The sequence below is a fragment of the Pleurodeles waltl genome, chromosome 1_1 (assembly GCF_031143425.1).
Source record: "Pleurodeles waltl isolate 20211129_DDA chromosome 1_1, aPleWal1.hap1.20221129, whole genome shotgun sequence".
Taxonomy (NCBI): Eukaryota; Metazoa; Chordata; class Amphibia; order Caudata; family Salamandridae; genus Pleurodeles; species Pleurodeles waltl.
In genome coordinates, this window is record NC_090436.1 from 947,002,410 (window position 1) to 947,030,360 (window position 27,951).

The 27,951-nt window shown below is 47.4% G+C and overlaps 1 protein-coding gene across 1 annotated transcript in view; it reads right to left on the reverse strand.

Moving 5' to 3' along the window:
• The window catches only part of LOC138289686 (alcohol dehydrogenase 1-like), a 271,379-nt gene that overhangs the window by 9,731 nt on the left and 233,697 nt on the right, over window positions 1–27,951 (reverse strand). The window contains exon 8 of the mRNA XM_069230192.1: window positions 8,656–8,794. Coding sequence (XP_069086293.1) covers window positions 8,656–8,794 — 139 coding nt within the window. The remainder of the gene's footprint in view (window positions 1–8,655; window positions 8,795–27,951) is intronic.

Sequence of the window (27,951 nt, forward strand, 5' to 3'; positions counted from 1 at the left end):
CTTTCAACCTTTCAACCAGCCACCACCACCATTGCTTTGGGGGTTGTAAGGAGTGGTGAACTTATATGTTACCCCACACCCCGCCACAGAAACTTGATATAAGTAGATATGAAGTTTGTACCCCTATCAGATACCACTTCCTTGGGGAACCCTATGCAGATAAAAAAAAACATAAATGTATGTACCAACACAGGGGAGGTGATTGACCTCAGTGGAATGACTTCTGGGTACCGGGTGGCATGGTTCACCAAGTACAGGGTGAACCTGTTGCCCATAGCTGTCTTGGGATCCAGAGGCCCCACAATGTCAATACCAACACTTGCAAATGGGGTACTAACTACAGGAAAAGGTTGGAGGACAGCCTTGCATTTCTCCCTACTCTTGCCACTTGCCTGACAAGTTTGGCAAGACAGAGAATTGGTATCTGAGTTCCTGCACATCTGGGGCCACTGAAAGTGGGTGACAAGCCTGTCAAAGGTCTTGTCTCACCACAGATGTCCAGCTAAAGGCACATCATGAGCCAGACCAGGTAGAAAGGCTCTGAAGCTTTGGGGTACCACCAGCACATGGACTGACCCAGGCTCAGCAACCTTAGGCTCATTATACAGGAGGCCGTCCTCCCAATAGATCAGGTGCGATCTTGGCTCCTTGTCAGCTGCCTGGCCTGCACCCTGCTGCTGCAAACCCTCCAGAGTAGGGCATACTCTCTGTGCCTCACAGAATGCCTCCTGGGTTGGCCCCCCTTCCTACTGCCACTGTGACAGCTCAGGGACCTCCCCCAGCTCAGCCACCTGTTCCCATGTAGGCTCCGGGGTGTCACCCTCAGGTTCAGCCTCCTTCTGGACCGTGGGAACTTCTGGGGCCAGTTTCCCACACCCCTTGCCCTTTCTCCTACTGGCGGATCCTTGGGCCACTGTTTCAGGCTCCAGGGGCCTCTGACTACCTTGATGGGCTGCCCTTGACCGGGTAGATATGCATACCCACCCAGGCAGACCCAATATCTCCAAGTGTGACATGTGTTCCACCTCCTTCCAAGGGGAATCCTCCAGGTCATTGCCAAGCAAACAATCTACAGGCATGGTTGGACTCACAGCTACTTTCAAGGAACCTGAGACCCCCCCAATTCAAAGGGAACCTGTGCCACTCTGTACAGGCCTCTGTCCATTGATGGTCACCCACTGCCTGTACTTCTTAGTGTTCTCAGGCACAAGGGTTCTGTGGAGCATCTCACTGTCCCTTAGTGAGACAAGGCTCATCTCAGTTGGCTTCCACCTACCTGGAACCATCTCCTCCCCAAGGCCTACACTGGCCAAACCCTGTGACTGAGCACCAGTGGGTGCCGGTGTACCCTTGGGACATTTGGGGTTCCCCACATATGACCCACATTGTCACATGCAAAGCACTTGCGGGGACCCCCCTCTGCAGTTTTCCCTTTGGAGGGCCATGGTTTCTTCTCACTGGGGGCTGGGAATCCTTACCCTGGGAACTAGTTTGGGGCCCCTTAGAGAACTCCCCCTGTTTACCCTTACAACCACCTTTCTTCTGAAAGGGACCCTGCCCACCCTTGACGTGGTCACCCCTGTACCTCTTTTGGGTCCTGGTGCTCTCCCGGTGGTCCGCTTTCTGCGCAAGCTTCCTGGGGTCAGTCAGCTTGCTGTCAAACAGGTGCTGGTGCAGCTGTGGAAAACAAAGACTGTACAATTGCTCCCAAGCAATTACATTGTAAAGCCCCTCATACGTTGTTACCTTACTGCCCTTCATCCAACCATCCAGTGACCTGCAAAAGGAATCTACACACACTAACCAAATTTGGGACTCTTTCTTTTTGTAGGACCTAAACTTGTCCCTATACTGCTCAGGGGTCAGACCATATCTTGTGAGTAGGGCGTCCTTCATTATGGCGTAGGTGAGTCCCTGAGGAGCCCTTAAGGATGTCAGGGTCTCTCACCCCCTCTACGTCAAAGTTCATCCACAGACCCACCCCCCAATGTGCCTCAGGGACCAGGTTCATATGGAGAGCAGACTCATACCCCTTGAACTACAAGTATAAATCATCCTTGATTTTATAGTCCTTCACTTAGGCGGTCATTCTGAACATGGCGGGAAAGACCGCCGACCGCCATGGCGGCGGTGAACAGAATCCCACCGGCGGCAGCGAATGTAAACCTGCCATATAATGATCGAAAAACCTAACCCCGTCAAAATTTCCCAGACCACCACTCCCGCCAGGACCCTGTTGGCGGGAATCTCGGCCCACCCCACCCCGCCACCGCCAAGCGCACCCACATCCCGCACTCCAAATAATGATGGACAAATCACCTCGGCGACAGTGGTGGACGGAGGACCATCCGCGGCTGTGACTGCCACGGGCAGCAAGTGGACAGAACAGAAACCAGTGCACACATTGGCTAGGCTTAGCACCCACACACCTGACACACACCCAGATACCATAAAACACCCCCAGACACACCCCACAATCCCTTACAATGAAACCAGGACACAGAAGACGGAAAGTATCAGAGCCAGACAGAGAACGCCAGCAGACAGGACACACATAGCGGCCCACACAGGAGCATCAAAACCCCGTCCCCAGTCCTGACGCCATCCACCACCCTCACCATGTCCCCCCCAAAAATCCACGCTTCACTGAAAGGGAGCTAAGGACCATGGTGGACGAGATCCTAAAAGTAGAACCACAAATATTCGGGTCCGAGGTGCAGCACACACCCATCGCCCAGAAAATGGAGCTGTGGCTGACCATTGTGAACAGGGTGAATGCAGTGGGACACCATCCATGCACCAGGGATGACATCTGCAAGAGATGGAACGACCTGCGGGGGAAGGTCTGGGCCATGGCATCCAGGCACCACATCGCAGTGCAGAAGACTGGGAGAGGACCGCCACCCACACCACCCGACTACACCGGCAGGGAGGAGAAGGTACTCACCATCCTACACCCAGAGGGACTCACTGGAGGAATGGACTTGGGTAAGTCATCTACAATTACCCCATATACACCATAAGTGTAATGCATGCACCACCCCACCCCACCCACACCCACTAGACCCACACCCCACCCAGCCAAAACCCACCACATCCACCACCCTGCATCCCCCACAACTCACTACCAGGCCCACATCACTCCCGCTGTGCACAGCCACCCACCCCTGCACGTGGAATAATAACTCCCACCACAATGTAACCCCATCACTGCCACTAAATGCAATGTCCACGTCACAAAGGCACCCTGGAAGGCCACTGAAAGGCACACCAGCACAAAATTGAACAGTTCAGTACACCTCAAACCCTCATGCCTATGTAACATACATTTCTATGTCCCCCAACAGGCACCACCACCCATGCAACCCTAATGGAGGGGACAAGGAATGCCACAGCACTCCAGGGAGACAGAGGCACATCACAGGACACTAGTGAAGGATCCCTGGACACTGATGAGCAGGCAGGCCCCTCACACAGCCCTGGATGCTCACCACGCAGCAGCCCCACCCAGGAAAACACTGTCACCCCTAACACCCAGCCAAGACCAGCAGGCCAGGGGAGGCGTACCCACACCAGTGGACCCAGGGCACAAACAGGTGGAACACAGCTACAGAGGCCACAGTCTCCCACCCCCAACATGCAGGAAGACGAGGGCCCTAGTACTAGTGGTACGTCAAGACCTGCGCAGGGGACACAGCCACCGGGGGCCAGGGCAAGGTCAAGTGCCCCAGTGGGTCAGGGGGTAGGGCACCGGATAGATGCAGTAGCCAAGGACTTCATTGCAGAGGTATTGGGGGCCTACCAACATACCCAAGACAGGTTGGCACAGATTGTATCCACCCTGGAGCAAAGTCAGAACATGCACCTGGAACAACACCAACAGGCCATGGAGCAGTGGAAAGAACACAATGCCACAATGGCCACCATTGCTGGAGCACTGCAGCAGTTGGTAAACAAACACTCAGACACCCAAACCAGACAGGAGGCCCCCACAACAGCCCTGGACAACCAGCAAACCGATGACCCAAGCAGCTGAAACAGCACAGGATATACCCTCCGAGGAATCACAAGGCCCAACCATGCCACCCCAAGAAGCTCCACAGCAGGCGCCCAAACATAGTCCCAGGCCAAGATATGGCACTGGAAACCCAGTTAAGGAAAAAAGCCCCCATCCAACAATTGACACTGCTACTACTGCCAAGCAACCATCCCACCCATTCAGCAACTGCACTTAGCTGAGGTCTAAATAAAGTACTAAACTACAAATAGGACCCACCTATGACATCAAACAGGCCTGCCACCAAGTCAGTTTTGAGGACATCCAACCATTACGACTTCCATTACTGTACATAGCACATTTCACTGTATTCCACCAATAAACAACATATTTCACCTGTTACACTGTCAAAGACAGCACTCCTCCTCAGCATCTCAGCTCTTCTCCTCGGCAGAGATTCCTCTAGGTTCCAGAAGTGATCTGATTTTCAGGGGTTTGGGATGTAATACTTATACCCCTTTCTGCCTTTGAAGTTGGCCTTCTTCAAAGGAAAGTCTCTGTTGTTCACAAGATCCTACCTTGCCCACGCCAGGCCCCAGACACACACCAGGGGGTTGGAGACTGCATTGTGAGAGGACAGGCACATCCCATTCAGGTGTAAGTGACCACTCCTCCCTCCACTCTAGCACAGATGGCTCATCAGGATATGCAGGCTACACCCCAGCTTCCTTTGTCTCACTGTCTAGAGGGGATTCATAAACAGCCCAACTGTCAAACTGACCCAGACAGGTAATCCACAAACAGGCAGTCACAGAATGGCTTAAGCAAGAAAATGCCTACTTTCAAAAAGTGGCATTTTCATACTAACAATCTAAAAACAAACTTCACTAAAAGATTTTAAAATCGTTGAGTTCAGAGACGCCAAACTCCATATTTCTTTATGCTCTCAAAGGGAATTTGTACTTTAAAGTGATTTAAAGGCAGCCCCATGTTAACCTATGAGAGAAATAGGCCTTGCAACAGTGAAGACTGAATTTAGCAGTATTTCACTATTAGGACATGAAACACAAATCAGTACATGTCCCACCTTTAACATACACTGCACCCTGCCCATGGGGCTACTTAGGGCCTACCTTAGGGGTGCCTTACATGTATGAAAAGGGAAGGTTTAGGCCTGCCAAGTGGGTACACTTGCCAATTCGAATTGGCAGTTTAAAACTGCACACACAGACACTGCAGTAGCAGGTCTGAGCGATGTTTACAGGGCCACTAATGTGGGTGGCACAACCAGTGTTGCAAGCCCACTAGTAGCATTTGATTTACAGGCTCTAGGCAAATCTAGTGCATTTTACTACAGACTTACCAGTAAACCAAATATGCCAATCATGGACATGCCAAATTACACATTCATTTTACATAGGAGCACTTGCACTTTAGGAACAGTTAGCTGTGGTAAAGTGCCCAGAGTATCGAAAACTGAAAACAGCAAAAACAGAATCCAGCACACATCAACAACCTGAGAAGCAAAGACAAAAGGTTATGGGAGACCACGCCAAGGATGCCAAGTCTAACACTAACTTTTTTAATTTTGTATGGGTTACAGAACTTTGTGGAGCTATACAGCTGCAGCTATAGCAGCAATCTCTGCCATGCCTGTTCCCTAATTAATCAATATACCTAGAATTGCCTTCAGTCACATTTTACACTGGCAACAAGGAACCTAGTCAGGGTGGAGTGTAACCCACTGAAAGTGGGAGGGTTAGAAGCTGTAAGTCACCAAGTATTGTTATCTGTAAAAACACCTATTATTTTCTGAGAAAACAGCTTACTGGGGTCTATGAGAAATCAAAGAATTAGTTACCAGAAAGTGTAAGAAAACCAGAAAAAGAATTTGTGTGTATGGGGGGTGTCTGAGGTCAAACTAGATCTTTCATCACTGCCATTGAGGCGAGAATTTTTTTCATTGTAAAGATAGGCAATCGCTGCTGATCGTTATGATTAGAACTGAAGGTCCAGATTTTCAGAAAAGGCTTGTAATGCTGCATAACCAAAAATGCCGGTGCTGCGTTCGGTGACAGGGAGGAAGCGGGAAAGTGCCATATCTGCAAAGATATGGCACTCTCCTCTCTCTAGCACTGGTGCTGATTTCAGCTGCTCTGGGCCATGCACACACCTTTGTGACATAGAGCAAGGGTGTGGACATGAGTCTAGCATAGGTTTTGTACTAGAAGGCTACCCTTCCAGTACAAAATACTATGCTTAGACACACTTTAAAACGTTTCCAACTTTGTATGCCAGCTGGACAGTACATGCAAAGTCAGAAAAAAAAGGAGAATTGAAAACATTTCTCCTTTTAACACCTGCTTTCAAATGGTGTTAACTTTTGGCACAGAACCCTGTCTACTATTGTTTGTACATAGGGTTTTGCATTAAGAGGCAGGAGTGATTGCATAGGAACACCAATGTACCACCCATGTAACCACCCCTTGGCACCAAGTAACGTAAGCAGTGCTTCGTGCTGCTTTGCATTACTTGAAGGATACTTTCCAGCATAAAACCAATTTGCACTGGAAAGTAAATTGGGAAAAAACATTTTGTGCTAGTTAGCCTCATTTTTGTGATGCCAAGCCAGGGCAAAATGTTTGTAAATCTCCCCCTTAGATTGACATCCTGAGATTCTCATCACTCGTTGCTGCTATTATTATTCTTCAAAATCAACACACTCTCTTTGTAGAGTGTAGCTTGTTGCCAAGGGTGCATGCCTGAAGTGGTGCAAACTGGTGCAGTCCATTCCACGCTCACACTGCAAAATGAATGCATGCACAGCAGATGCACGGTTAAACAACTGGAGTGCTTGCTTGTTTGAGGCAAGGCTGAACAGCTCTCTTCTTGATCAAGTCCAAGTCTGTAGGTATTTGTGCCTAAAATCATCCGCCGACCTAAATGGAAAAATCGTATTACAAAATCTAGGAATCTATGGATACTGTAGTGGGCAAATAGTATTTTCCACTCTAGAAGTATACACAGCGGAAATCTGGAGTTATGATAATGTTACCCCATTGTCTTCATGTGATAATATTTTCCTGAAACGTCTTTCGTGCTTGCACCCAGGGCTCCACTGTTGATGATTTTTGACACTGCTGACATGCCCTCTTTAGCTAAGCTTAAATAGCTCCACAGATGGTCAGTGTTTGTGGAAGCCCTGACTTAAGCCACTGCAGAGAGTGTTTGTAGGATGTGATGGGCTCAATGCTGGATCAATAGGTTTTGTTTAGGCACGTCTATGAACTCTTGAAGTAGACATACATGCCCCAGCTACGGTCATCCCCAGTCTGCTTCCATTGGCTCGACAGCTTATATATAAGTTATGAGGAGAAACTATATAAGGTTGCAAACAGACAACTCAGTAGTTCCTTAACACATGCATTTTTATTTGGAATAGTAACCTAAAATTTGAGCCATACCTCGATGAAGATTTGGTACATTGTCAAACTACGTACCGTTACAATGTCACTGTCTTGGGAAAAAGAGATAGTGGTCAAAAGGTTAATGTTTGCTCTCCTCAATTTGTGTTCCCGTGCCCATTGTACGCTACCTCGATGGACAAGTGGCTTTGTCATTTGAAAATAATGTGGGCATACTACACAAATCAAAGTAGTTACAGAAATATGTAAACTAGAAAGTTTCGGAAAAGTGGTCTTTGCTGTTACACACTACTTACCGGCTGCTTGGATGATAAGACTGTCATATTAGTTGTACCAATATACCGAACATTCCTTCTAATTAACAACCCTCTCCTTTATTGTATTGTACCTGGTTTTATGGGGTGGTAGTCTAAATAAACATATTTTGACTGACAAGGAGAGCGAAACGTTCATAAAGTTAAATAAGAAAGGACACTCTTTCTCATAAATGGTAGCCAAAATTGAGTATCAACTCACTTTATATCTATGCGCTTCTGAGAGCTATCATTTTGTAAATATATCTGAATCTGGCTTTATCCAGGTTCAGGATAGCAGACTATCCATTGATGGTGCTCAATGATAGGAATCCTACTATTTTATCAGTGCAATCTATAAAACACTCATTCACTCATCCATTCATTTTAAGGTTAAAGATTTTGATGTGGGAAAGAGAAAAACTATAAGCTTGAAAATCTCGGGATGTCCTGTTGAATTTGCACGATATTTGGGGCCTGATCTAGAGTGCAGAGTACGGTATCTACCCCATCAAGGCAACAGAGTAAAATAGTCTGCTGCCCTGAGGGACTACTCGTACTTTGCATTACTTTGCCATCTGGGCCTTTAAGGCAGTGCTTTCCAATGTGTTAAAAGTTTGACAGACTTCTCCATCAAACATGATGCTCAACCTTCAAACTTTTAACATGTTTTTGATTTTTTGAAAACATAATCCCATACGTAAAGTCCGCCCATCAGTAAATCAGGCAGGCTGACCGAGGTTTGGCAGAGAGGGTACTTACTCCATTGCAGGCATCAAATTCTAAATCAGGCCCCAAGACTGGTCTCCCTTGTCTGGGATTGATGTGTATCTTTCAACTTGCCTTGCGTCTTGTTACATTCTAAACGCTATGTTTACTACCGTGTTAACAAGGACAATTAAACATTTCTGTTTGATGTAGGTTGTTTCATAAAACTCACCTTTCGCCGGAACATAAAAGCTCGAAAGCTTCATTAACTTTTTCGAATGGTAGAGTGTGGGTCACCAATCCTCCCAGATCAAATTTCTTTGCCATGTAATCAGATACCAACTGAGGGATAGAGTCTTTGAGCTTCCAGCCTGGAAACCATGAAATATCAGAAAACAATGCCATGAATAATATGCAGAATAATAGAGAATGAACTTAAAGGCATAAAGGCTCAGGTACATTTTTTTTACATCACTTCATTTTGTATTTAACATTACAATTCACTTGGGGTTGGATTCAGAGTTTGTAGGACAGGGTATTCCATTGTAAATGTGATGGCATATCCTGCCAGCCAAACCTTGGTCCGTCTAACTCATTTAGAGATGGGCAGACCTTAGGTATTCTGCCAATAAAACTCTGTTGGCTCCGTCAACATAATACTTTCTCTGATGGCCTGACGAATATAAGCCGCCAGAGGAAGGACTATTTAGGGTGGACAGTGTAATGTCATTTTTTGCCTGTCCATCACTGCCAGGAAAAGCCTTGGGACGATGGACAGAAAACAAAACATAATAATGCCATATCCTCAGAGAAAACTCGCTGGGTTTGGGGAGGGCAATATTTATTTATTTACTTTTTGTTTTTTCGGAACAAACCCCCTCTTTGAGGGTTTGTTCCGAAAATCAAAACCACTGAGAAAAATGTTGGTGAACGGATTTCAAAACCAAAGGTGGACGGCCACCACACTTATTTCATACTGAAAGGAACCACGTTATAGTGGTTCCTTTCAATGTACAGAAATAAGCGCTAGGCTGGCTGTCATCTCTAAATTTGGTAGTTGATATTCTGTCAAGTTGGCGGAGGTAATATCCTCTCCCACTCAAATGGACCATAGTCAGTCTGCCAAACCTTAAATGAGACAGTTGTTGTGGTACCAGAATAGCATAGTTGGAATATCGTTTAATGTATTGTGCCCTAAATTTTGCTTAAAAACTATTGCTCTACTCAACTTTCATTCATTAGCTTTATTTTGGTGGTAAAAAAACACCATAAAAGCACATCCCACAGTACACAAGTCCACAGAGATAAAATCATGAATTAAGATACTACAAATTAAAACATATGCCTATAAAATGTTTAAGACGAGGAATTCAATATTATTAAGAAATAAAAAGTGCAGCTATATTAACAATTAATATCGAATTTCCTCTATAAAGATAATAAAAAAAGACATTTTTATTATCATCTATAAACAAACACTTATTCACGTAGTGCCTCCAAACACTTCTTTTAAACATGCCAAATTGCATCTAGAAATTTAGCCAACGCACATACCACTATACCATGGGAGTTAGTTTTGCAAATCCTTAAAGCTAAAAAACGATTATTAAAACCCATGCATCTACAAAGAGGTATAATCCATTGAATCCGCTGCTTATCATTAGCTGGACAATGGAATAAAACATGTGCAATACACTCTGGTAAGTCGCAACCCATGGGACAGGAATTAGGTTGGGAATCCTGTTGAAACCATTTACAGGTACAAGTGCGTAGTGGTAACGATCCCTGCCTAAACTTGATGTAAAGTGCACGTGCTCGAGGAGATAGGATCAGTTCCATATAATTTTCAAATTCATAATGGCATTTGACTGATGTAAACTTGTCTGTCAAACCAAGCGGAGACACCTCAGCCAATTTGCCTATTTTCACTTTTAGCCAGTATGCCTCCTTAACGATTTGCGCTGCATTTTTGGGAAGACCACGAGGGGCTGTCCAAAAGTGGGCCAATCCTAACTTGGTCAAGCTGCCTTCAATATAATTGCACCATGGGATTATCCTCGTGTCATTTTTGCTTTACGAGGCAGTCAACCATATCCAATAGGGGCTAAAAATGTCAGAGGACCAAATCCTAATCCAATACAATATTGGTCTTAAAGCAGCTATATGTACAATAGAGTCTAAATTCAGGTCCATCCGGACAGGCAACGTAGGAGAGCTAATAGGTATTTTAAGCAGAGCCTTTATAAATGAATTTTCTGTAAGCTCTAGGTCCCTCAAGTTGCCGTGCCCCCATAGCTCCGCTCCATACAAGGCACTCCCTCTTGCTTGTATTTTATATATTTCCATTGTAGGAGAGATTGCAAATCTGGGGGACCTATTAGCAAATCTCAGAACGCCCCCCAAATTCTGTTTCAATCTCATAAGAGCCTTTAGTAACTGGGCCTGCCATCTATGCATATCCTCTAGTCTATCTCCAAAATAATCGAAATCAGCAACTCTCTCCAATACTTCCCCTTCCATTACAATTGGCTTCCTTAGTGTGCATTTTTTGTCACCAAAGATCATGTATTTGGTTTTCATAGAATTAACTTCAAGACCATAATCTTTGCAAAACGACGGAAACTTCACAAGTAGGTTTGTAAGGCCATAAGAGGTTTGAGATAATAATAAAGTATTGTCAGCAAAAAGTAAACACAGGGTCTTTACCCCATCTAGCTTGGGTGCGTCATTATTATAAGCAAGTAAGAAATACATGCGTTAATAAATATTCAAAACAATGTCGCAGCCAATACACACCCCTGTCTCACCCCCCTTTTAATCAGGATTTCACTTGTTCAATCCCCATTTGCTCCCCATCTAATTTTTGCAAAGCTCTCACTATATAGACTTTTGATTATATTTGATAAGGGACTCGGAAATCCAACTCCATCCAGTACCTCCCACAACTTATAGCGCGGAACCAGGTCAAATGCAGATTTAAGATCCACAAAGGCCACAAAAGGATTCCTCCCATCCAGGTCCACAGACTTCCATTTGATCGTAAGAAACCTGAATATCTGGTCAGTTGTACTAATTTTCTGCCTAACTCCTTCTTGTAAATCACTAAGGACTTGGGACTCACCTAACCATTCCTTGATCCTTGTCAAGACCTGATAGCAAAATATTTTTGGGAGATTATCCAAAAGGCTAATTGGCCTATAGTTCGCCGGGACGGCCCTACTCCCCTTTTTATAGATGGGTACAATGATTGCGCCATACCAGGAACAAGGGTAAATTCCACTAGCCAAGACGTTATTTGATACGTTATTAACATATGGACCCCATATATCTATGTCAGATCTTTATAGGTTGGCGGGTATACCGTCTAGGCCAGGGGCTTTTCCTGGTTTTTGGGCCATAATGGCCATTTTAGATTTGTTCAATGTAAATGGAGTAAGGCTCTCGTTAGAAGAGAGATCTATTCTAGGAGCCGCGCTATCAGCGGCTTCAACTTCATACAACTTTGTAAAGTAGGCCTCCCAATTTTCCGATGAAATGTGACAGTCAGGTCTAGAGTTTTGGTTTCACCCATTTGAAGCCACCAGGGACCAAAAGCGTTTTGATTGCTTTTCCTTAACCGCTGCCAGCAGGTCCTGCCAGGACTCTGCTTCCCAATTGTTTTTACAGATCTTTATTGTTAGAGCATACTTGCGCCTAGCGCTAATTATCAGGGATCTATCATTAGATTTAATTGCCTTTATCAAGTCACTCTTGGCCTCCCTGCACGCTTTACCAAACCACCTATGACAAGGGCCCACTAATAGGCGTTTGGGTTCTTTAACAGTTCTAAGAAAACGATCCCTCAATGTGGAAAAAATGATCCTTGTGCAAACTCATGACCTTATTTGGGGAAAGTAAACAAGGGTCTTCCACTAATTATGGGTTGATACTAAATCATGCATTATCCCCCATACTTTTCTTGAGTTTTTGAAACGCTCCCATTTCAGGGCACGCTTATTGGAGGAAACTACTAAAGGTAGGGAAATTCCCTTACTAGGTTGTGCAACTCTTCTTTTGACAGTAAGGCCATCATGTGTGACTAGGATTGGAGCATGATCACTATTATACTGATTTCCTACACGAATGTCTTGGATAGTGTTCCAAATCCTCACGTCTATTACCACGTAATCCAATGTACTACTGTAAAATTTTCTAAGAAACGTAGGTTTAGCATGGGTATCTGAGGGAAAACGCCCATTCCCTGGGCAAAGGCCATGTATTATCATAAAATCTGTAATCTTGAGCACCATAGCGCTGAGTTTAACCTGTTTCTTCAGGGAAGAAAAAGGGGGAATATTCCATGATGCATTTTCTTGCTGCGTTACCTCAGAGAATACGCAATTTGGTTCTAGCGTCACATTTAAGTCCCCAGCAACAAAGATGAAATGTGATGATATATAATCTGACACCAAGGCATTCAGCACCAGAAAGGTTTTAGACAATTGGTTCGGTGGACCTGGTCTATTATAAACATTGACACACAACAAGGAAAAAACACCCTTTTGTTGGATAGATAAAGCCAATATGTCCTCTGAGTCCACTGGAATTTCTCTGATCTTTCCCAAAACTGAGATCCTTACCCATATCACCAATCCCCCGGCTGCTCTCCCCGCCAAAGATGGTCTAGCTTCCTTGCAATAAGAATTAAACCCTTGCCTAAAAACATTGGTAGTCGACCACGTTTCCTGAAAGAAATATATATCAAATTGGTCAATGAACTCCCCCCAAGTTGGGTTGACTAATTTATTACGAATTCCAGCCAAATTCCATGTCAATAATTTTGGAATTAAAGACTCCTGCATTGGAATGGTCTTCTTCGAATGAGTCCAGCTATGCGGGCTGCCATTAAAATTTCTGAGGGGAGAGTTGACCGGTGATGTATCTATAGCAACCAACGGGGATCCCTCCATCCCAAAGGAGGAAAGCGCTCGATCCAACGCCCCTTCTACCAGCAATGTTGTAGTACGGGAGGACCCCTATTATCCCAATCAAAAGAGAGTCAATAAATGTCTGTAGCCACAGGCGCTTGTACATGCCTCCTTCAGTAGACAACACATTCTGGGGTGCACGCTCCTGATTGTTAAACACATCCGGGGTTTCCTTTGTAACAGGTGGATTTGATCTTAGCGAGGAATCCTCAACCGGCCAACAGTTTTGAAAACAAATATTTGATCCATTTTGAAAGGGATTCTGCATTTCCAAGGACAAAAGACCCCTTACCAGCTCTGGGGAAGATAATACTACTCAAGTTAATAACAGAAAATCTACACCCAATGGGACAATATTTTTGTAAATGATTTTCCGATATACAGTTACTTTACCCTCTACCTACTTAAAGTCACTAGGCTGAACTGTTCACTTACAAAGAAGATTGTTGAAAATATTCTCACCTTTTATTATATTTTACTGGTGTTAAAGTATATTTTGTGTGAATCACAACAATAATGTTTGTGATGCACAAAAGCCCATTTAAAAGTTGGCAAATTCTTGTTGACTCATAAAACAAAAACCCTATAAGAACTGCAAATAGGAGGCAGTGTGAAATGTGTGTAACCCTCCTACTAATGAGTCACAATAGTATATATATCACTGGTTGGTGACAGCAACTGCAGTTGCAAACTACCCACCCAAATGGGGTGGTAACTGATTTGTCGAAGGTAAGCAGTTCTTAGGATAGTTTCCCCTTCTGGGATCATGTTGGGCAGTCTCAGGGAAAAGAGACAGTGGCCTAAAGGACTACTGTTTGCTCTGCTCAATATCCTCCCAAAGGGGAACATTTTATTTCTAAAGCAGCCTCTGTCACTTTAATCGACTGAGGCTAAATCTTAAAAAAAAAAACCCACACCATTTATCAAAGTAAACGCAGGAATGGAGATCTGCTTTACCTTGCAGGCCTATACCCTGCAAATCACAGGAGAGCACAAATTCTGACTTGCTGAATTTTTATTTACTAGGCAGGTCGTTTTTACCACATCTGAAGGGACACTCTTCTATGCAACCTATTTGTACATCAGCCACCTCTCAAATAGACACCTATTTGCTAACCAGTATATGTGCAAATTGCATATCCTGTATGGCAAATGAATATTTGTTGGAAATGGCACTTTCTGCAGGGTCACCTCCAAACTTTTGCCTTGTACCCTCCACATTTTGCTGAATTTGTTTTTCTTGGTCCCAGGACTCTGAGGAATTTACCACTGTTGACCAGTGCTAAAGTTCATGTGCTCTCTTCTTAAGACATGGTTTGAGTGGTATATACCTAATTGACACATTTACGTTACTTGTAAGCCGCTTGTAAAGTGTTATACCATAAACACATGGCCTGTAAATGAAATGCTATGAGTGGACCTGCAAAACTGCTTGTGCCACTTACATAATTAACCCTGTAAACATGTCTCAGGCCTAACACTACAGAGCCTGTGTGTGGAGTTTACTTACACCTGACATTTAAAACCTTTTGCCAAACATTAAGTCCCCTTTATTACACACATCACACTAAGGTAGGCCATGGACAGCCCATAGGGCAGGGTGCTGTTAGTAAGAAAAAGGATGGTCATGTGCTTGTAAGTTTTACATGTCCTGATACTGAAAATCTCCCAAATTCGTTTTCACTACTGTGAGGTCGACTCCTATCATAGGTTAACTTTGGGAATTCCTTAATAGACTTTTAAGATGTAATTCCTGATTAGAATGAAGTAGCTGTATTGTGATTCATATCTTTGGAATGGTAATGATAAATCCTCTTTACTGGAAAATTCAGATTTAACATTACTATCTTAGAAATGCCACTTTACGAACGTGGACATTTCTCTGCTCCTACAGCTTTGTGAGCCTGCAGCCTGTCTCCAATACACGTCTAGGGTCGTGACAGCTACATTTTGTGCATTCCCTCTAGACAGCCACAAACACAGGAAGATTAGGTGTGACTGAGCACTCATCTGCATTCCAATGGCTCTTCCTGGGCAGGAAGGGCAGAACAGGATGACACACCTGAGCAGGCAGAGCCTGTCCCCACACAAAGGGCTGATTACACCCTAATAGATTGAAGCCAGGGCTGAGAAAGAAAGGACACATGCACGTCAAAGACTCTTCTTTGCAGTCACCCCCACTTCAAAGGCACATTTGGGTATAAGCACTGGGTCTCAGACACTTCTGGACATACAACTGGACTCTGTCAGAAGAACTGAAGTGCTGCATCATGGACTGTTACCCTGCTGGACTGCTGACCTGGAAGGACTGATTTTCTGCTGCGCTATCCTGCTGCCTGCTGCCCTCTGACCTTTCTGAGGAAGAGGTGGACTCTGCCTTGCATACCAAAGTGATCTCCAAGGACTTTTTGGCTTGCCTCCTGTTTCTAGAGACTCAGGGATATCAACTCCATCTCCTGACCCTGGTTCACTGGAAGTGTACCTAGATACTTACCCCACTGAAGCATCTCCTGCCTGCTGGAAGCAGAAACCAATGTATCAACACTTTTGCAGGAGTAAAATCAGTGCATCACACTTGGGCCCCAGGCAGCACCCCTGAAACAGCTGCATACCCTGCCTGCTAGAAGCGACACCTGGCTCAACGGCTTCGATGCAACACTGAAACCACTGCATCACCGCCATCACTGAAGGGTGATCAATGCATCCCTTCGACAGCATGGATAAACCCGGCGTATCAGTTTCAGAATCAATGCATTGGAAGCTTAGATGCTTGTCTTCGGGAACTAGCGCATCGCCATCAACGTGTGGGAAAAATCACTGCATCCCTTGACTGCGAGAGTGACATCAATGAATCTATAGATGCATCGTGCCTGCATCTCGTGCTTGCGACCAGGATCAATGTACTCTCTTCCCCGGGCCTGCGTGGCTCCTGTTCTTGGCCTGTGTTCCATTGCGGTCGGCTTGAACTGCTGACCTTGCCACATCCCAGTGTGACCTCAAGTAACCCCTGGAGTACTATTTGCTTCTAAGTGCTATTTTGTCACTTATTCCTATAAAAATCATATCTAAACTTATTAGATTTTATTCGTTTTGGTCCTGTTTTCTTCAGAATATAATCACCTATTTTTCTTAACCTATGTGAAGTCTTTTTGTGGTGTTCTCATTGTTTTACTGTGCAAACACTTGCCTTTTTCAATAAGCCTGACTGCTCTGTGCCAAGCTACCGCAAGGGTGAGCACAGGATATTTTAGTGCTGAATTACCCTGACTAGAGTAGTTGTCCCTACTTAGACTCGTAGCACTAGAGACCCCATTTCTAACAATGTTTAAAAAAATCAAGCCCAAAGTGGTTTATTTCGACACTTTTGCACTGCTGTTAACATATGCTGTGGGTGCTTACGGGCAGAATTAAATTTAAAAATAATGGATGGCACACAATGGGGGCTATTCACAAAGATAAACTTACATCTGAGTAAATCTACAGGTGTAATTTTAAACTCACATCTTTGAGTAACTTTCTAGTGCTGAGTACCATTGCTTGATAGCCTATGATATTCAATCAGTTGAGGAGGATTTGTAAAGCGCAGGTAATCACCTGACAGGGTATCCAGTTGCTTGCAGTTTCTGGAAGAAGCAGTGAAAACAATGGAAAAGCAAGGAGACAGCACTAAAAAAACAGAGGAAAAAGCCAGGAGAAAGCAGTGAAATAGAGGGAAAAGCAATGAGAAGGCACACAAAAAATGGGGGGAAAGCAAGGAGAAAGGAGTGAGAACAAAGAAAAAGCAAGGAGAAGGCACACAAAAAAGGCAGCATCCCTGTCTAGCATTCTCTTCACTTGACATAGGCCCAGTGCACCAATCCCACTGCCCAACTTTAAAACATACAAATAGAAACTAACCATACAGTGGATGATAAAGGGAGTAACCACTCTATTTCAGATCTACTCTCCACTTATCACCTCTTAGACAATAAAGTCTCAACTGGCCAAGGTTAGCCTTATTCTTCTTTCTTGTGTTCTTGTGTTTTCTAGGAAAGTTACTGTGATTTACTCCTGCTTTCCTGGGCTCTGGAGTGGGTTCTATTACTTACCCTTGGTGTTTTCTAGTACTCCCAGCACCCTTCTACACACTACACTTGCCTAGGTGGGAAACCGGCTTTCACATTCCACTTTCTTAGTATATGGTTTGTGTTCCCCCAGGGCCCATTTCTAACTATCATGATTTTTAATATTTGCACTGTTTTTTAACTGTTTTACATACTGGTAGCTAGGAGGAGGAGAAAGATTCTACACCCTTAGAGCCAGGTAATCATCCTAGTGTAGCTGGCAGTGGGGTAGTATCTCAGATAGGGCTGCCTTCACACCTCGAGGTCAGGTCACTAGAGTTAGCAAAGTTAGGGAAAGGTCTACCTCTGGCCATTCCCATATCACCACAGTTTCTTAGGGATCTATGGTTCAACTCCAGGTGATGACTCCATAGATAGAGAGCTCAGAAAACTGGGACTGAAGGAGGCCAGGCTGAGGTTACAGCAGCAACAGCTAGCCCTAGATAGGGAGGCCTTTACTGTGGAAAGGGAAAAGCAGAGGTTGGGGTTTGTTCCCCATTGTGGTAGCAGCAGTTTTGGGAGTTATGGAGTTAGGGAGGACACCATTGACTCTAGAAATGTGCATAAAATTGTTCCCCCATACAAAGTTGGAGATGATATCTACAAGTGGTTTGCTGCACTTGAGAGGGCCTGCAAAGTTCAGAGGGTCCCTCAAAGGCAGTGGGCTGCTATTCTGTGGTTGGTCCTTTTCTGACAAGGGGAGGGATAGACTTCTCACTCTCAGGAAAGAAGACTCAGGTGGTCATTATGACATTGGCGGTGAGTGATAAAGTGGCGGAAATACCGCCAACAGGCCCGCAGGGAGGAAAGGAGAGTGACACACACACGCACATCACACACCATTCACACACACACCATACACACAACTAGCTAACGAAAAACGAAAAACAATGGTACATGACACACGGTATAATAATGCAAGGACTACAGTAAGACAGTAATGAGAATGTATTGAATAGGAACAGCCACCAAATGAACCAACTGGATAAAAAAGAGATATGTACAACTGTCGGCAAAGGGCCAATGCCCAGTACAAAGTACAAAGGGCCCACATGGCCACAGGGCACAGTCCAAGGCCCAACATGTTTCCTGACATCATCTGCACAGAACTCTGCAGGGGCATCCATTTGCAAGTGGGCAGGCACCTCAGGGGGCTAGTGGACAGGGGGTGGGGGCAGCTCAGGTGAATTCAGGGACTTTCCCACTGGTTCTGGAGGGTGCTCCATGCCAATTTCTCTGTGCTGGGGAGTGCAAGGTCACAGTCTCTCAGGTGGGTGACTTGCCCACTGGTTCTGGAGGGGGCTCCGTGTCCATTTCTCTGTGCTGGGGATTGCAAGGTCAGGGTGTCTCAGGTAGGTGAATTGTCCACTGGTTATGGAGGGGGCTCCTTGTACAGCAGTTCCAGGAGGATGGCCTACATGCCCTCTGCTGGAGGTGAGGGCTGCACTGTGTCAGCAGGTGAAGGTACCTCCTAGGCAGCCTCTGCTGGAGGTGAGGGCTACACTATCTCAGCAGGTGAAGGTGCAGCCTCTGCAGAAGGAGTGGGCTGCACCCCTTCATGGCAGGAGTTGAGGGCTGCTTCCCCTTCAAGGCAGGAGTCGAGGGCTTCTTCCCTTTCATGGCAGGAGTCGAGGGCTTCTTCCCCTTCATGGCAGGAGTTAAGGGCGGCTTCCTCTTCATGGAAGGAGGTGTGAGATCCTTACCCTTCCTCGCTGGTCGAGTGGGATCCTTCACTGTCTTGCCTCCATGACTAGGAGGTGACTCCACTGTCCACGTGGACTGTTGGGCTGAGGTGCTGGGCTGGGTCGCTGGGACCCTGCTCTTATGGGCAGGATGGAGGGGAGGTGGAGGGAAGAGGTCAAGTTGGTCAAGGAAAAGCTTCTTAGGGACGGGGGGCAGGAAGAGTGAGGAAGGATGGGAGTGGAGGTTGAGGGAGTGGTTGTTGGAGGTGCATGTCTGCTGGACTTGGGTGCAGGTGCATGGTGGATGGCTGTTGGGTGTCTGAGTGCTTACGTTTGTGTCCTTTAGGAGTGGGGGTCAGACAGGGTGGGAGAAGACACAAGGGACACGTGGATGGATGTTGTGGAGGTGTCTGCTGGTGAGGTGTGTGTACTGTTGGGTGTGGTGATGCTGGTGGTGGATGTTGATGCAGTGCATGCAGGTGTGAGTGTGGACGTGACTGTGAGGGAGGTGGAGGAAGATGAGGAGGGGGAGACAGTAGAGGCAGTGAATGTGGTTGTGTGTGCAACTGTCTGGTGTTTGTGTGAGTGCTTGTGGGCTGAAGTGTGGTGCTTGTGTTTGACTGTGCCACTCATGTGTGAAGTCTTGTGTGCATGCTCATCTGTATGTGTGCATGGGATGAGATGGGGTTCAGGATACTGGGACTGGGAAGTGGTAGTTGGAGGGCGGACGGTAGGAACAGGGACAATGGCTGCCATCAGAAAGGAAGCCAGAGCCTGAATCGATCTCTGTTGTGCCGCCAAACCACCGTGGATGCCCCCCAGGAATGCATTGCATTACTGCATCTGGGATGCCAGCCCCTGAATGGCATTCACAATGGTTGACTGCCTACAGAGATGGATCTCAGGAGGTCAATAGCCTCCTACCTCAGGACGGCAGGGCCTGAGGTGCCTGGGGTGAAGGAGATGCCCACCCTCCTGGGTGAGCGGGCACAGGCAACTCACTGAGGGGCTACTGGGGGGGCAGTGCTGGTACGGGGTATGACGGCTGTACCTGCAGCTGGGGTGGTCACAGAGGTGTCCGCCACCACCAGGGAGCTTCCATCGGAGGAGGTATCTGAGTCTGTATGGTCACCTCCTGTCTCCGCCGTGGTGCTCCCCTCACCCTCCGTCCCACTGGTTCCCTCGGCATCAGTGGACTCTTCTTCCTGGGTCCTGTGGGATGCAGCTCCCTCTGTCGCCAATGCCCCTGCTCCTCCGCCTGATGATGCTAATTCACAGAAGAAAAAAGGGGGAGAGAGAAAGGGAGCACTAGGTCAATCACTGCGCCAACACCACAGAAGGCATACAGAGTATAGTCACACACAGGGATCAGGATTGAGCACTATGCATTGCACTGCCAAACAATTGGCTAGATGCCACAGCAAGATGAGGGCCAACCACCGCCAACTGCACCTCTCCTGGGACCCACTAAGCCCTGTCTGACATGGAATGCAACCTAGCTAGTGTAGGAAAGTACCATCTTGCCTGGCATGTTACCCCCATTTTTCACTGTAAATATGTTGTTTTAGTTGTATGTGGCACTGGGACCCTGTCATCCAGGGCCCCAGTGCTCATAAGTGTGCCTGAATGTGTTACCTGTGTAGCGACTAACTGTCTCACTGAGGCTCTGCTAATCAGAACCTCAGTGGTTATGCTCTCTCATTTCTTTCAAATTGTCACTAACAGGCTAGTGACCAATTTTACCAATTTACATTGGCTTACTGGAACACCCTTATAATTCCCTAGTATATGGTACTGAGGTACCCAGGGTATTGGGGTTCCAGGAGATCCCTATGGGCTGCAGCATTTCTTTTGCCACCCATAGGGAGCTCTGACAATTCTTACACAGGCCTGCCACTGCAGCCTGAGTGAAATAACGTCCACGTTATTTCACAGCCATTTTACACTGCACTTAAGTAACTTATAAGTCACCTATATGTCTAACCTTTACCTGGTAAAGGTTAGGTGCAAAGTTACTTAGTGTGAGGGCACCCTGGCACTAGCCAAGGTGCCCCCACATTGTTCAGGGCCAATTCCCCTGACTTTGTGAGTGCGGGGACACCATTACACGCGTGCACTACATATAGGTCACTACCTATATGTAGCTTCACAATGGTAACTCCGAATATGGCCATGTAACATGTCTATGATCATGGAATTGCCCCCTCTATGCCATCCTGGCATAGTTGGCACAATCCCATGATCCCAGTGGTCTGTAGCACAGACCCTGGTACTGCCAAACTGCCTTTCCTGGGGTTCCACTGCAGCTGCTGCCAACCCCTCAGACAGGTTTCTGCCCTCCTGGGGTCAAGCCAGGCTTGTCCCAGGATGGCAGAACAAAGGACTTCCTCTGAGACAGGGTGTTACACCCTCTCCCTTTGGAAAATGGTGTGATGGCAGGGGAGGAGTAGCCTCCCCCAGCCTCTGGAAATGCTTTCATGGGCACATTTGGTGCCCATTTCTGCATAAGCCAGTCTACACCGGTTCAGGGACCCCTTAGCACTGCTCTGGCGCGAAACTGGACAAAGGAAAGGGGAGTGACCACTCCCCTGACCTGCACCTCCCCTGGGAGGTGTCCAGAGCTCCTCCAGTGTGCTCCAGACCTCTGCCATCTTGGAAACAGAGGTGCTGCTGGCACACTGGACTGCTCTGAGCGGCCAGTGCCACCAGGTGACGTCAGAGACTCCTTCTGATAGGCTCCTTCAGGTGTGGCTAGCCTATCCTCTCTCCTAGGTAGCCAAACCCTCTTTTCTGGCTATTTAGGGTCTCTGTCTCTGGGGAAACTTTAGATAACAAATGCAAGAGCTCATCCGAGTTCCTCTGCATCTCTCTCTTCACCTTCTGCCAAGGAATCGACTGCTGACCGCGCTGGAAGCCTGCAAAACTGCAACATAGTAGCAAAGACGACTACTGCAACTCTGTAACGCTGATCCTGCCGCCTTCTCGACTGTTTTCCTGGTGGTGCATGCTGTGGGGGTAGTCTGCCTCCTCTCTGCACTAGAAGCTCCAAAGAAATCTCCCGTGGGTCGAAGGAATCTTCCCCCTGCTACCGCAGGCACCAAAGAACTGCATCACCGGTCCCTTGGGTCTCCTCTCAGCACGACGAGCGAGGTCCCTCGAATCCAGCAACTGTGTCCAAGTGACCCCCACAGTCCAGTGACTCTTCAGTCCAAGTTTGGTGGAGGTAAGTCCTTGCCTCCCCACGCCAGACTGCATTGCTGGGAACCGCGACTTTTGCAGCTACTCTGGCCTCTGTGCACTTCCGGTGGAAATCCTTTGTGCACAGCCAAGCCTGGGTCCATGGCACTCTAACCTGCATTGCATGTCTTTCTAAGTTGGTCTCCGGCGACGTGGGACTCCTTTGTGCAACTTCTGGTGAGCACCGTTTCACGCATCCTCATAGTGCCTGTTTCTGGCACTTCTCCGGGTGCTACCTGCTGCTGAGAGTGCTCCTTGTCTTGCTCGATGTCCCCTCTATCTTCTGGCACAATTTGCGACATCCTGGTCCCTCCTGGGCCACAGCAGCATCCAAAAATACTAACTGCACGATTTGCAGCTAGCAAGGCTTGTTGGCGGTCTTTCGGCGGGAAAACACTTCTGCACGACTCTCCATGGCGTAAGGGATCCGTCCTCCAAAGGGGAAGTCTCTAGCCCTTGACGTTCCTGCAGAAACCTAAGCTTCTTCTGTCCAGTAGAAGCTTCTTTGCACCCACAGCTGGCATTTCCTGGGCATCTGCCCATCTCCGACTTGCTTGTGACTTTTGGACTTGGTCCCCTTGTTCCACAGGTACCTTCGACTGGAAATCCATCGTTGTTGCATTGCTGGTTTGTGTCTTTCCTGCAGTATTCCCCTATCACGACTTCTTTGTCCTTTGGGGAATTTCAGTGCACTTTGCACTCACTTTTCAGGGTCTTGGGGTGGGCTATTTTTCTAACCCTCACTATTTTCTAATAGTCCCAGCGACCCTCTACAAGGTCACATAGGTTTGGGGTCCATTCGTGGTTCGCATTCCACTTTTGGAGTATATGGTTTGTGTTGCCCTTATCCCTATGTGTCCCAATTGCATCCTATTGTAACTATACATTGTTTGCACTGTTTTCTAAGACTATACTGCATATTTTTGGTATTGTGTACATATATCTTGTGTATATTTCCTATCCTCTCACTGAGGGTACACTCTGAGATACTTTGGCATATTGTCATAAAAATAAAGTACCTTTATTTTTAGTATAACTGTGTATTGTGTTTTCTTATGATATTGTGCAAGTGACATTAGTGGTACTGTAGGAGCTTCACTCGTCTCCTAGTTCAGCCTAAGCTGCTCTGCTAAGCTACCATTATCTATCAGCCTATGCTGCTAGACACCCTATACACTAATAATGGATAACTGGGCCTGGTGCAAGGTGCAAGTACCCCTTGGTACTCACTACAAGCCAGGCCAGCCTCCTACAGCTAGGTCACCTTGTTTTCCCTTTAAACCATTACCCTTCAACTGGATCACACTGCAATGTCTGGCTTGGCATAAAGGGGCATCATCTAACTGACACCCACCATCTGGATCGCATGCCACCTACAAATTATTGTTGTAATGGCCACTGTACACACCCCCTTGTGGCTGCTGTGATGCCCTCAAGCCCCCATCCAGCTCTGGGTGGGCCACAGCCAGTATGCAGGCCATTCAGGGGGGTCAGGTTCCAGCAGGCACCCCTTCTTTGTTGGGAGGCCATCCCCAGCTGGGCCTCCGCGGTCTTCCGTGCCCAGCGTCTCAGGTCCTCCCGACCATTTCCAACAGTGGGTGCTCCGCCTACCATAGACCCCCAGCATCCGCACGTCCTTGGCGATGGCAAGCTATAATCCCTTCTTTTGATGGGCGCTGACCTGCAGAGGCAATACAGACGGGAGGACACCATTACACACACAATCCAGCCTGTCAAACATATGGCCCACCAATCCCGTTCCCATCACCATTGGCACACACATTGCCCGGCGCACACCATGTACACCACCACAAGACATTCCTCCTCCCCCCGATGACACAATCCTTTACACATGCATCATGCCCAAGGTGTACTTACCTGTTGGTCTGGAGGCCCATACAGCAGTCCGTATTGGGGTAGGACCCCTAGCCAACAATTGCTCCATCTCCTCCGCAGTGAAGGCAGGGGCCCTTTCCCCAGTCACACGGGCCATGGTAGGTTCCAGACACAGGTCACAGCAGCACACGCAGTGTAAGTGTTCTCCTGTTGAAGGTCAGGGAACAAGTAAGGAATCAGATAGAAAATGACAGTCACGTCCATGGCGGTGTACACCGTCACCGCCGCCGTTGATCCCCATTGGCCACTGCACTCCATAGAGCCCCATATTATCCAATGAAGCTTTGCACGGCGGAGCTATACCACCTTCTGCCATGATGCCTAACTTTGGTGGAGTTACCTCACTTTCACCTGTCCCTACATACAGGACAGACGGTCGCCATTTCATGGTGGTGGACAACGATCAGAGTAACCTTAACTGCGTCACTGCCTAGATTTGCACATACCTTGCCATTCCCACTGTCCCATCCCATAAATGCACTTTGTACACTGAGGTGAGGGTTCCATTGTTCAAATTGTGACAGCCTAGTCACTCTTGTGTCCCTTAGATACCTACAGCTGAGGATGAATGGGAGGAGAAAACAAACCCCTGTGTAAAGACTACTTGTGGACTTGGCTACACTGGAGGACAGGCACATAATACTGACTTATAGACTGGACAGGGCCACAATCACAGAGCTGTGTGCCCAATTGGAGCCTGACCTGATATAAGCTATTCATCATCCCACTGGGATCCCCCCTCTTGTGCAAGTGCTATCAGTGCTCCATCTCCTGGAAACTGGTTCTTTCCAAGTGACAGTGGGATTGGCAGCAGTAATGTCACAGCCAATGTTATAAATCGTGCTGGCAAGGGTTTTGTCTGCCCTGGTGAGACACGTGTGCAGCTGCATTGCTTTCCTCCAGGTGGAAGATTTGGCCACTGTGGAGGCAGGATTCTATGGAATGGGGTATATCCCCAATATTATTGGGGCGATTGACGGTGCACATATAGATTTGTTCCCCCCCGCCAGAATGAACAGGTGTTCAAGAATCCGTTGAGTTTCAACTCACTGAATGTGCAAATGTTGTGCCTGTCAGACCAGTACATCCCCGACGTCACTGCCAGGTATCCTGGGTCGGTGCATGACGCCTTTGTCCTGAGGAATAGCAGCATCCCAAATGTGATGGCCCAACTACTGAGGCACAGGGTGTGGCTAATAGGTGAGCCTGAGTCTCCACCAACTATATGCCAGTGTATGCCTTCAGGTGTTATCCCCATAGCATTGCATAAGGCTAAATGTTGTCCTTCATTACCTACAGGTGACTCTGGCTGCCCAAACCTATCGTGACTCCTGAACCCTGTGAGGAATGCCAGGACAGGGGCTGAGGACCGTTATAATGAGGCACATGGGCGAACCAGAAGAATATTCGAGAGGACCTTTGGGCTCCTGAAGGCCAGGTTCAGGTGCCTCCATCTGACAGGTGGATCTCTGTGGTACTCACCCGGAAAGGTCTGCCAGATAGTAGTGGCATGCTGCATGTTCCACACCCTGACCCTCAGATGACATGTGCCTTTTCTGCAGGAGGAGGAGACAGGAGATGCCCCTGTGGCAGCAGTGGACCCTGAGGACAGTGAGGATGAGGAGGCAGAGGATGAGGATGAGGACAACAGAACATCAGTTATGCATCAATACTTCCAATGACACACAGGTGAGACAGTGGAACTGACTATTGATGTTTTCTGTGTGGCTGTAGCATGATGGCATTCACTTCCTTTGCATCTCAACTTACTGTCACCTACAGCTAGTTATAGGTCATTATTTGTATGCTATCACAGTGTTCAGATCATTTGTACTAGATGTGACTGTTCCCAAAAATGCACATTTTCAAAACATAAAACAGTGTAACTCAAATTGTGTTCAACGGTGTTTATTGCAGTGCAAATAAGTGACTGAAAAGTGCAATGGAATGAGGTGATGGTGGAGGAAAGTCCAGGGTATTGTTCACAAGGGACACAAGGGGGACAATCAGGATGGTCTCATTTCTTGGTGGTGGTCTTGGTCTTGGCAAGTGTCTCTGGCTTCTGTCTGGGTCGCAGGGAACATTTGTGGGGTGGTTCATCTTCTGCAGGGGCAGAGGTGCTGGTGGCCTGTGGGTCCTGAGGCGGGGCCTCCTGTCCACTACCTGCTGCGGATGTGGTGGGCTGGTCAATAGACTGGCTAGTGGTAGGGGTCCGCCACTGTGCAGTCCATTCCCTCATGATGTTGTCCATGTCTTCCAGCACCCCGCTACGGAGATCATGGTGGTGTTGAGGGCCTACAAGTCCTCCCTGATCTCCTGATGGTGTTCCTCCTGCAGCCGCTTGTTCTCCTGCATGTTTTTCAGGATCTGGCCCATCGTGTCCTGGGAATGTTGGTAAGCCCCCAGGACATTAGTGAGAGCCTCGTGGAGAGTTGGTTCCCTGGGTCTGTACTCCCCCTGGTGCACAGCGGTCCTCCGAGTGTCCCTGTTGGCCTGTGCGCCTGTCCCCTGAACGGTGTGCCCACTGCCACTGATCCCATGTCCCTGATTGACTTGGGGGCGAGGTGTGGACTGTACAGGTGGGCACACTGCTGACTGATGTGTCCTGGGGACAGAGGTGTGGGTATGCTGGGTGGGTGCTGTGGTGTTAGATACTGATGGGGGAGGCTCTGTGGTGTGCTGTGAGTGGGCTGGGGCGACTGACTGACCAGTGGTCCCTGATGGGCGAGGTTGTTGATCCAGATCCTGAAGTCCAGAGTTACTGTCATCACTGGGGGCATCTTATATTGGAGGACTGTATAGTCGTGGCACCTCCTCTATGCCAAGATTGGCTAGGGCACCTGTGGGGATGTAAGTGATGTATTATGCTTCATGCCTGTGACATATTGTGCATCCCTATCTTCCCCTCTATCGTTGCTGTTGCCCTGCCACCTTTGAATGTGTATGGTGATGTATTGTGGGATTATTAGTACCCCTATGCTGTGCATGCTTTGGTGATGAGTGTCCATGCAGGGCTGGGAGGGCTGTCCATGCATTAGTATGGCATGCAGGGCTTGGCATTGGGGTTAGTCATCAGTGTTGGTGCAGTGTGTGTGATGGAGTGGAGTGATGGGAGTGAGGGTGAGGGTGAGGGTATGAGATGGCATGCAGGTATGGGGGTGATAAGTGGTAAATGTTGACTTACCAGTGTCAGGTCCTCCGGCTACTCCAGTGAGTCCATCAGGATGCAGTAATGCCAAGACTTGCTCCTCACATACTGTGAGCTGTGGGGGAGGAGTTGGGGGTCCACCTCCAGCCCTCTGTATGGCGAGCTGGTGCCTTGCTGCCACTGAACGTACCTTCCCCCATAGGTCGTTCCAACTCTTCCTGATGTCATCCCTTGTTCTTGGATGCTGTCCCACAGCGTTCACCCTGTCCACGATTCTCCACCATAGCCCCATCTTCCTTGCAATGGATATCTGCTGGACCTGTGCTCCAAAGAGCTGTGGCTCTACCCTGACTATTTACTCCACCATGACCCGAAACTCCTCATCTGTGAAATGGGGGTACCTTTGTGGGGCCATGGGTGTTGTGTGGTGTGTGTAAGTGTGTGGATGTTGGATAGTGTGATTGGGTGTGCGTAGTGGAGTGCGTGAGGGATGTA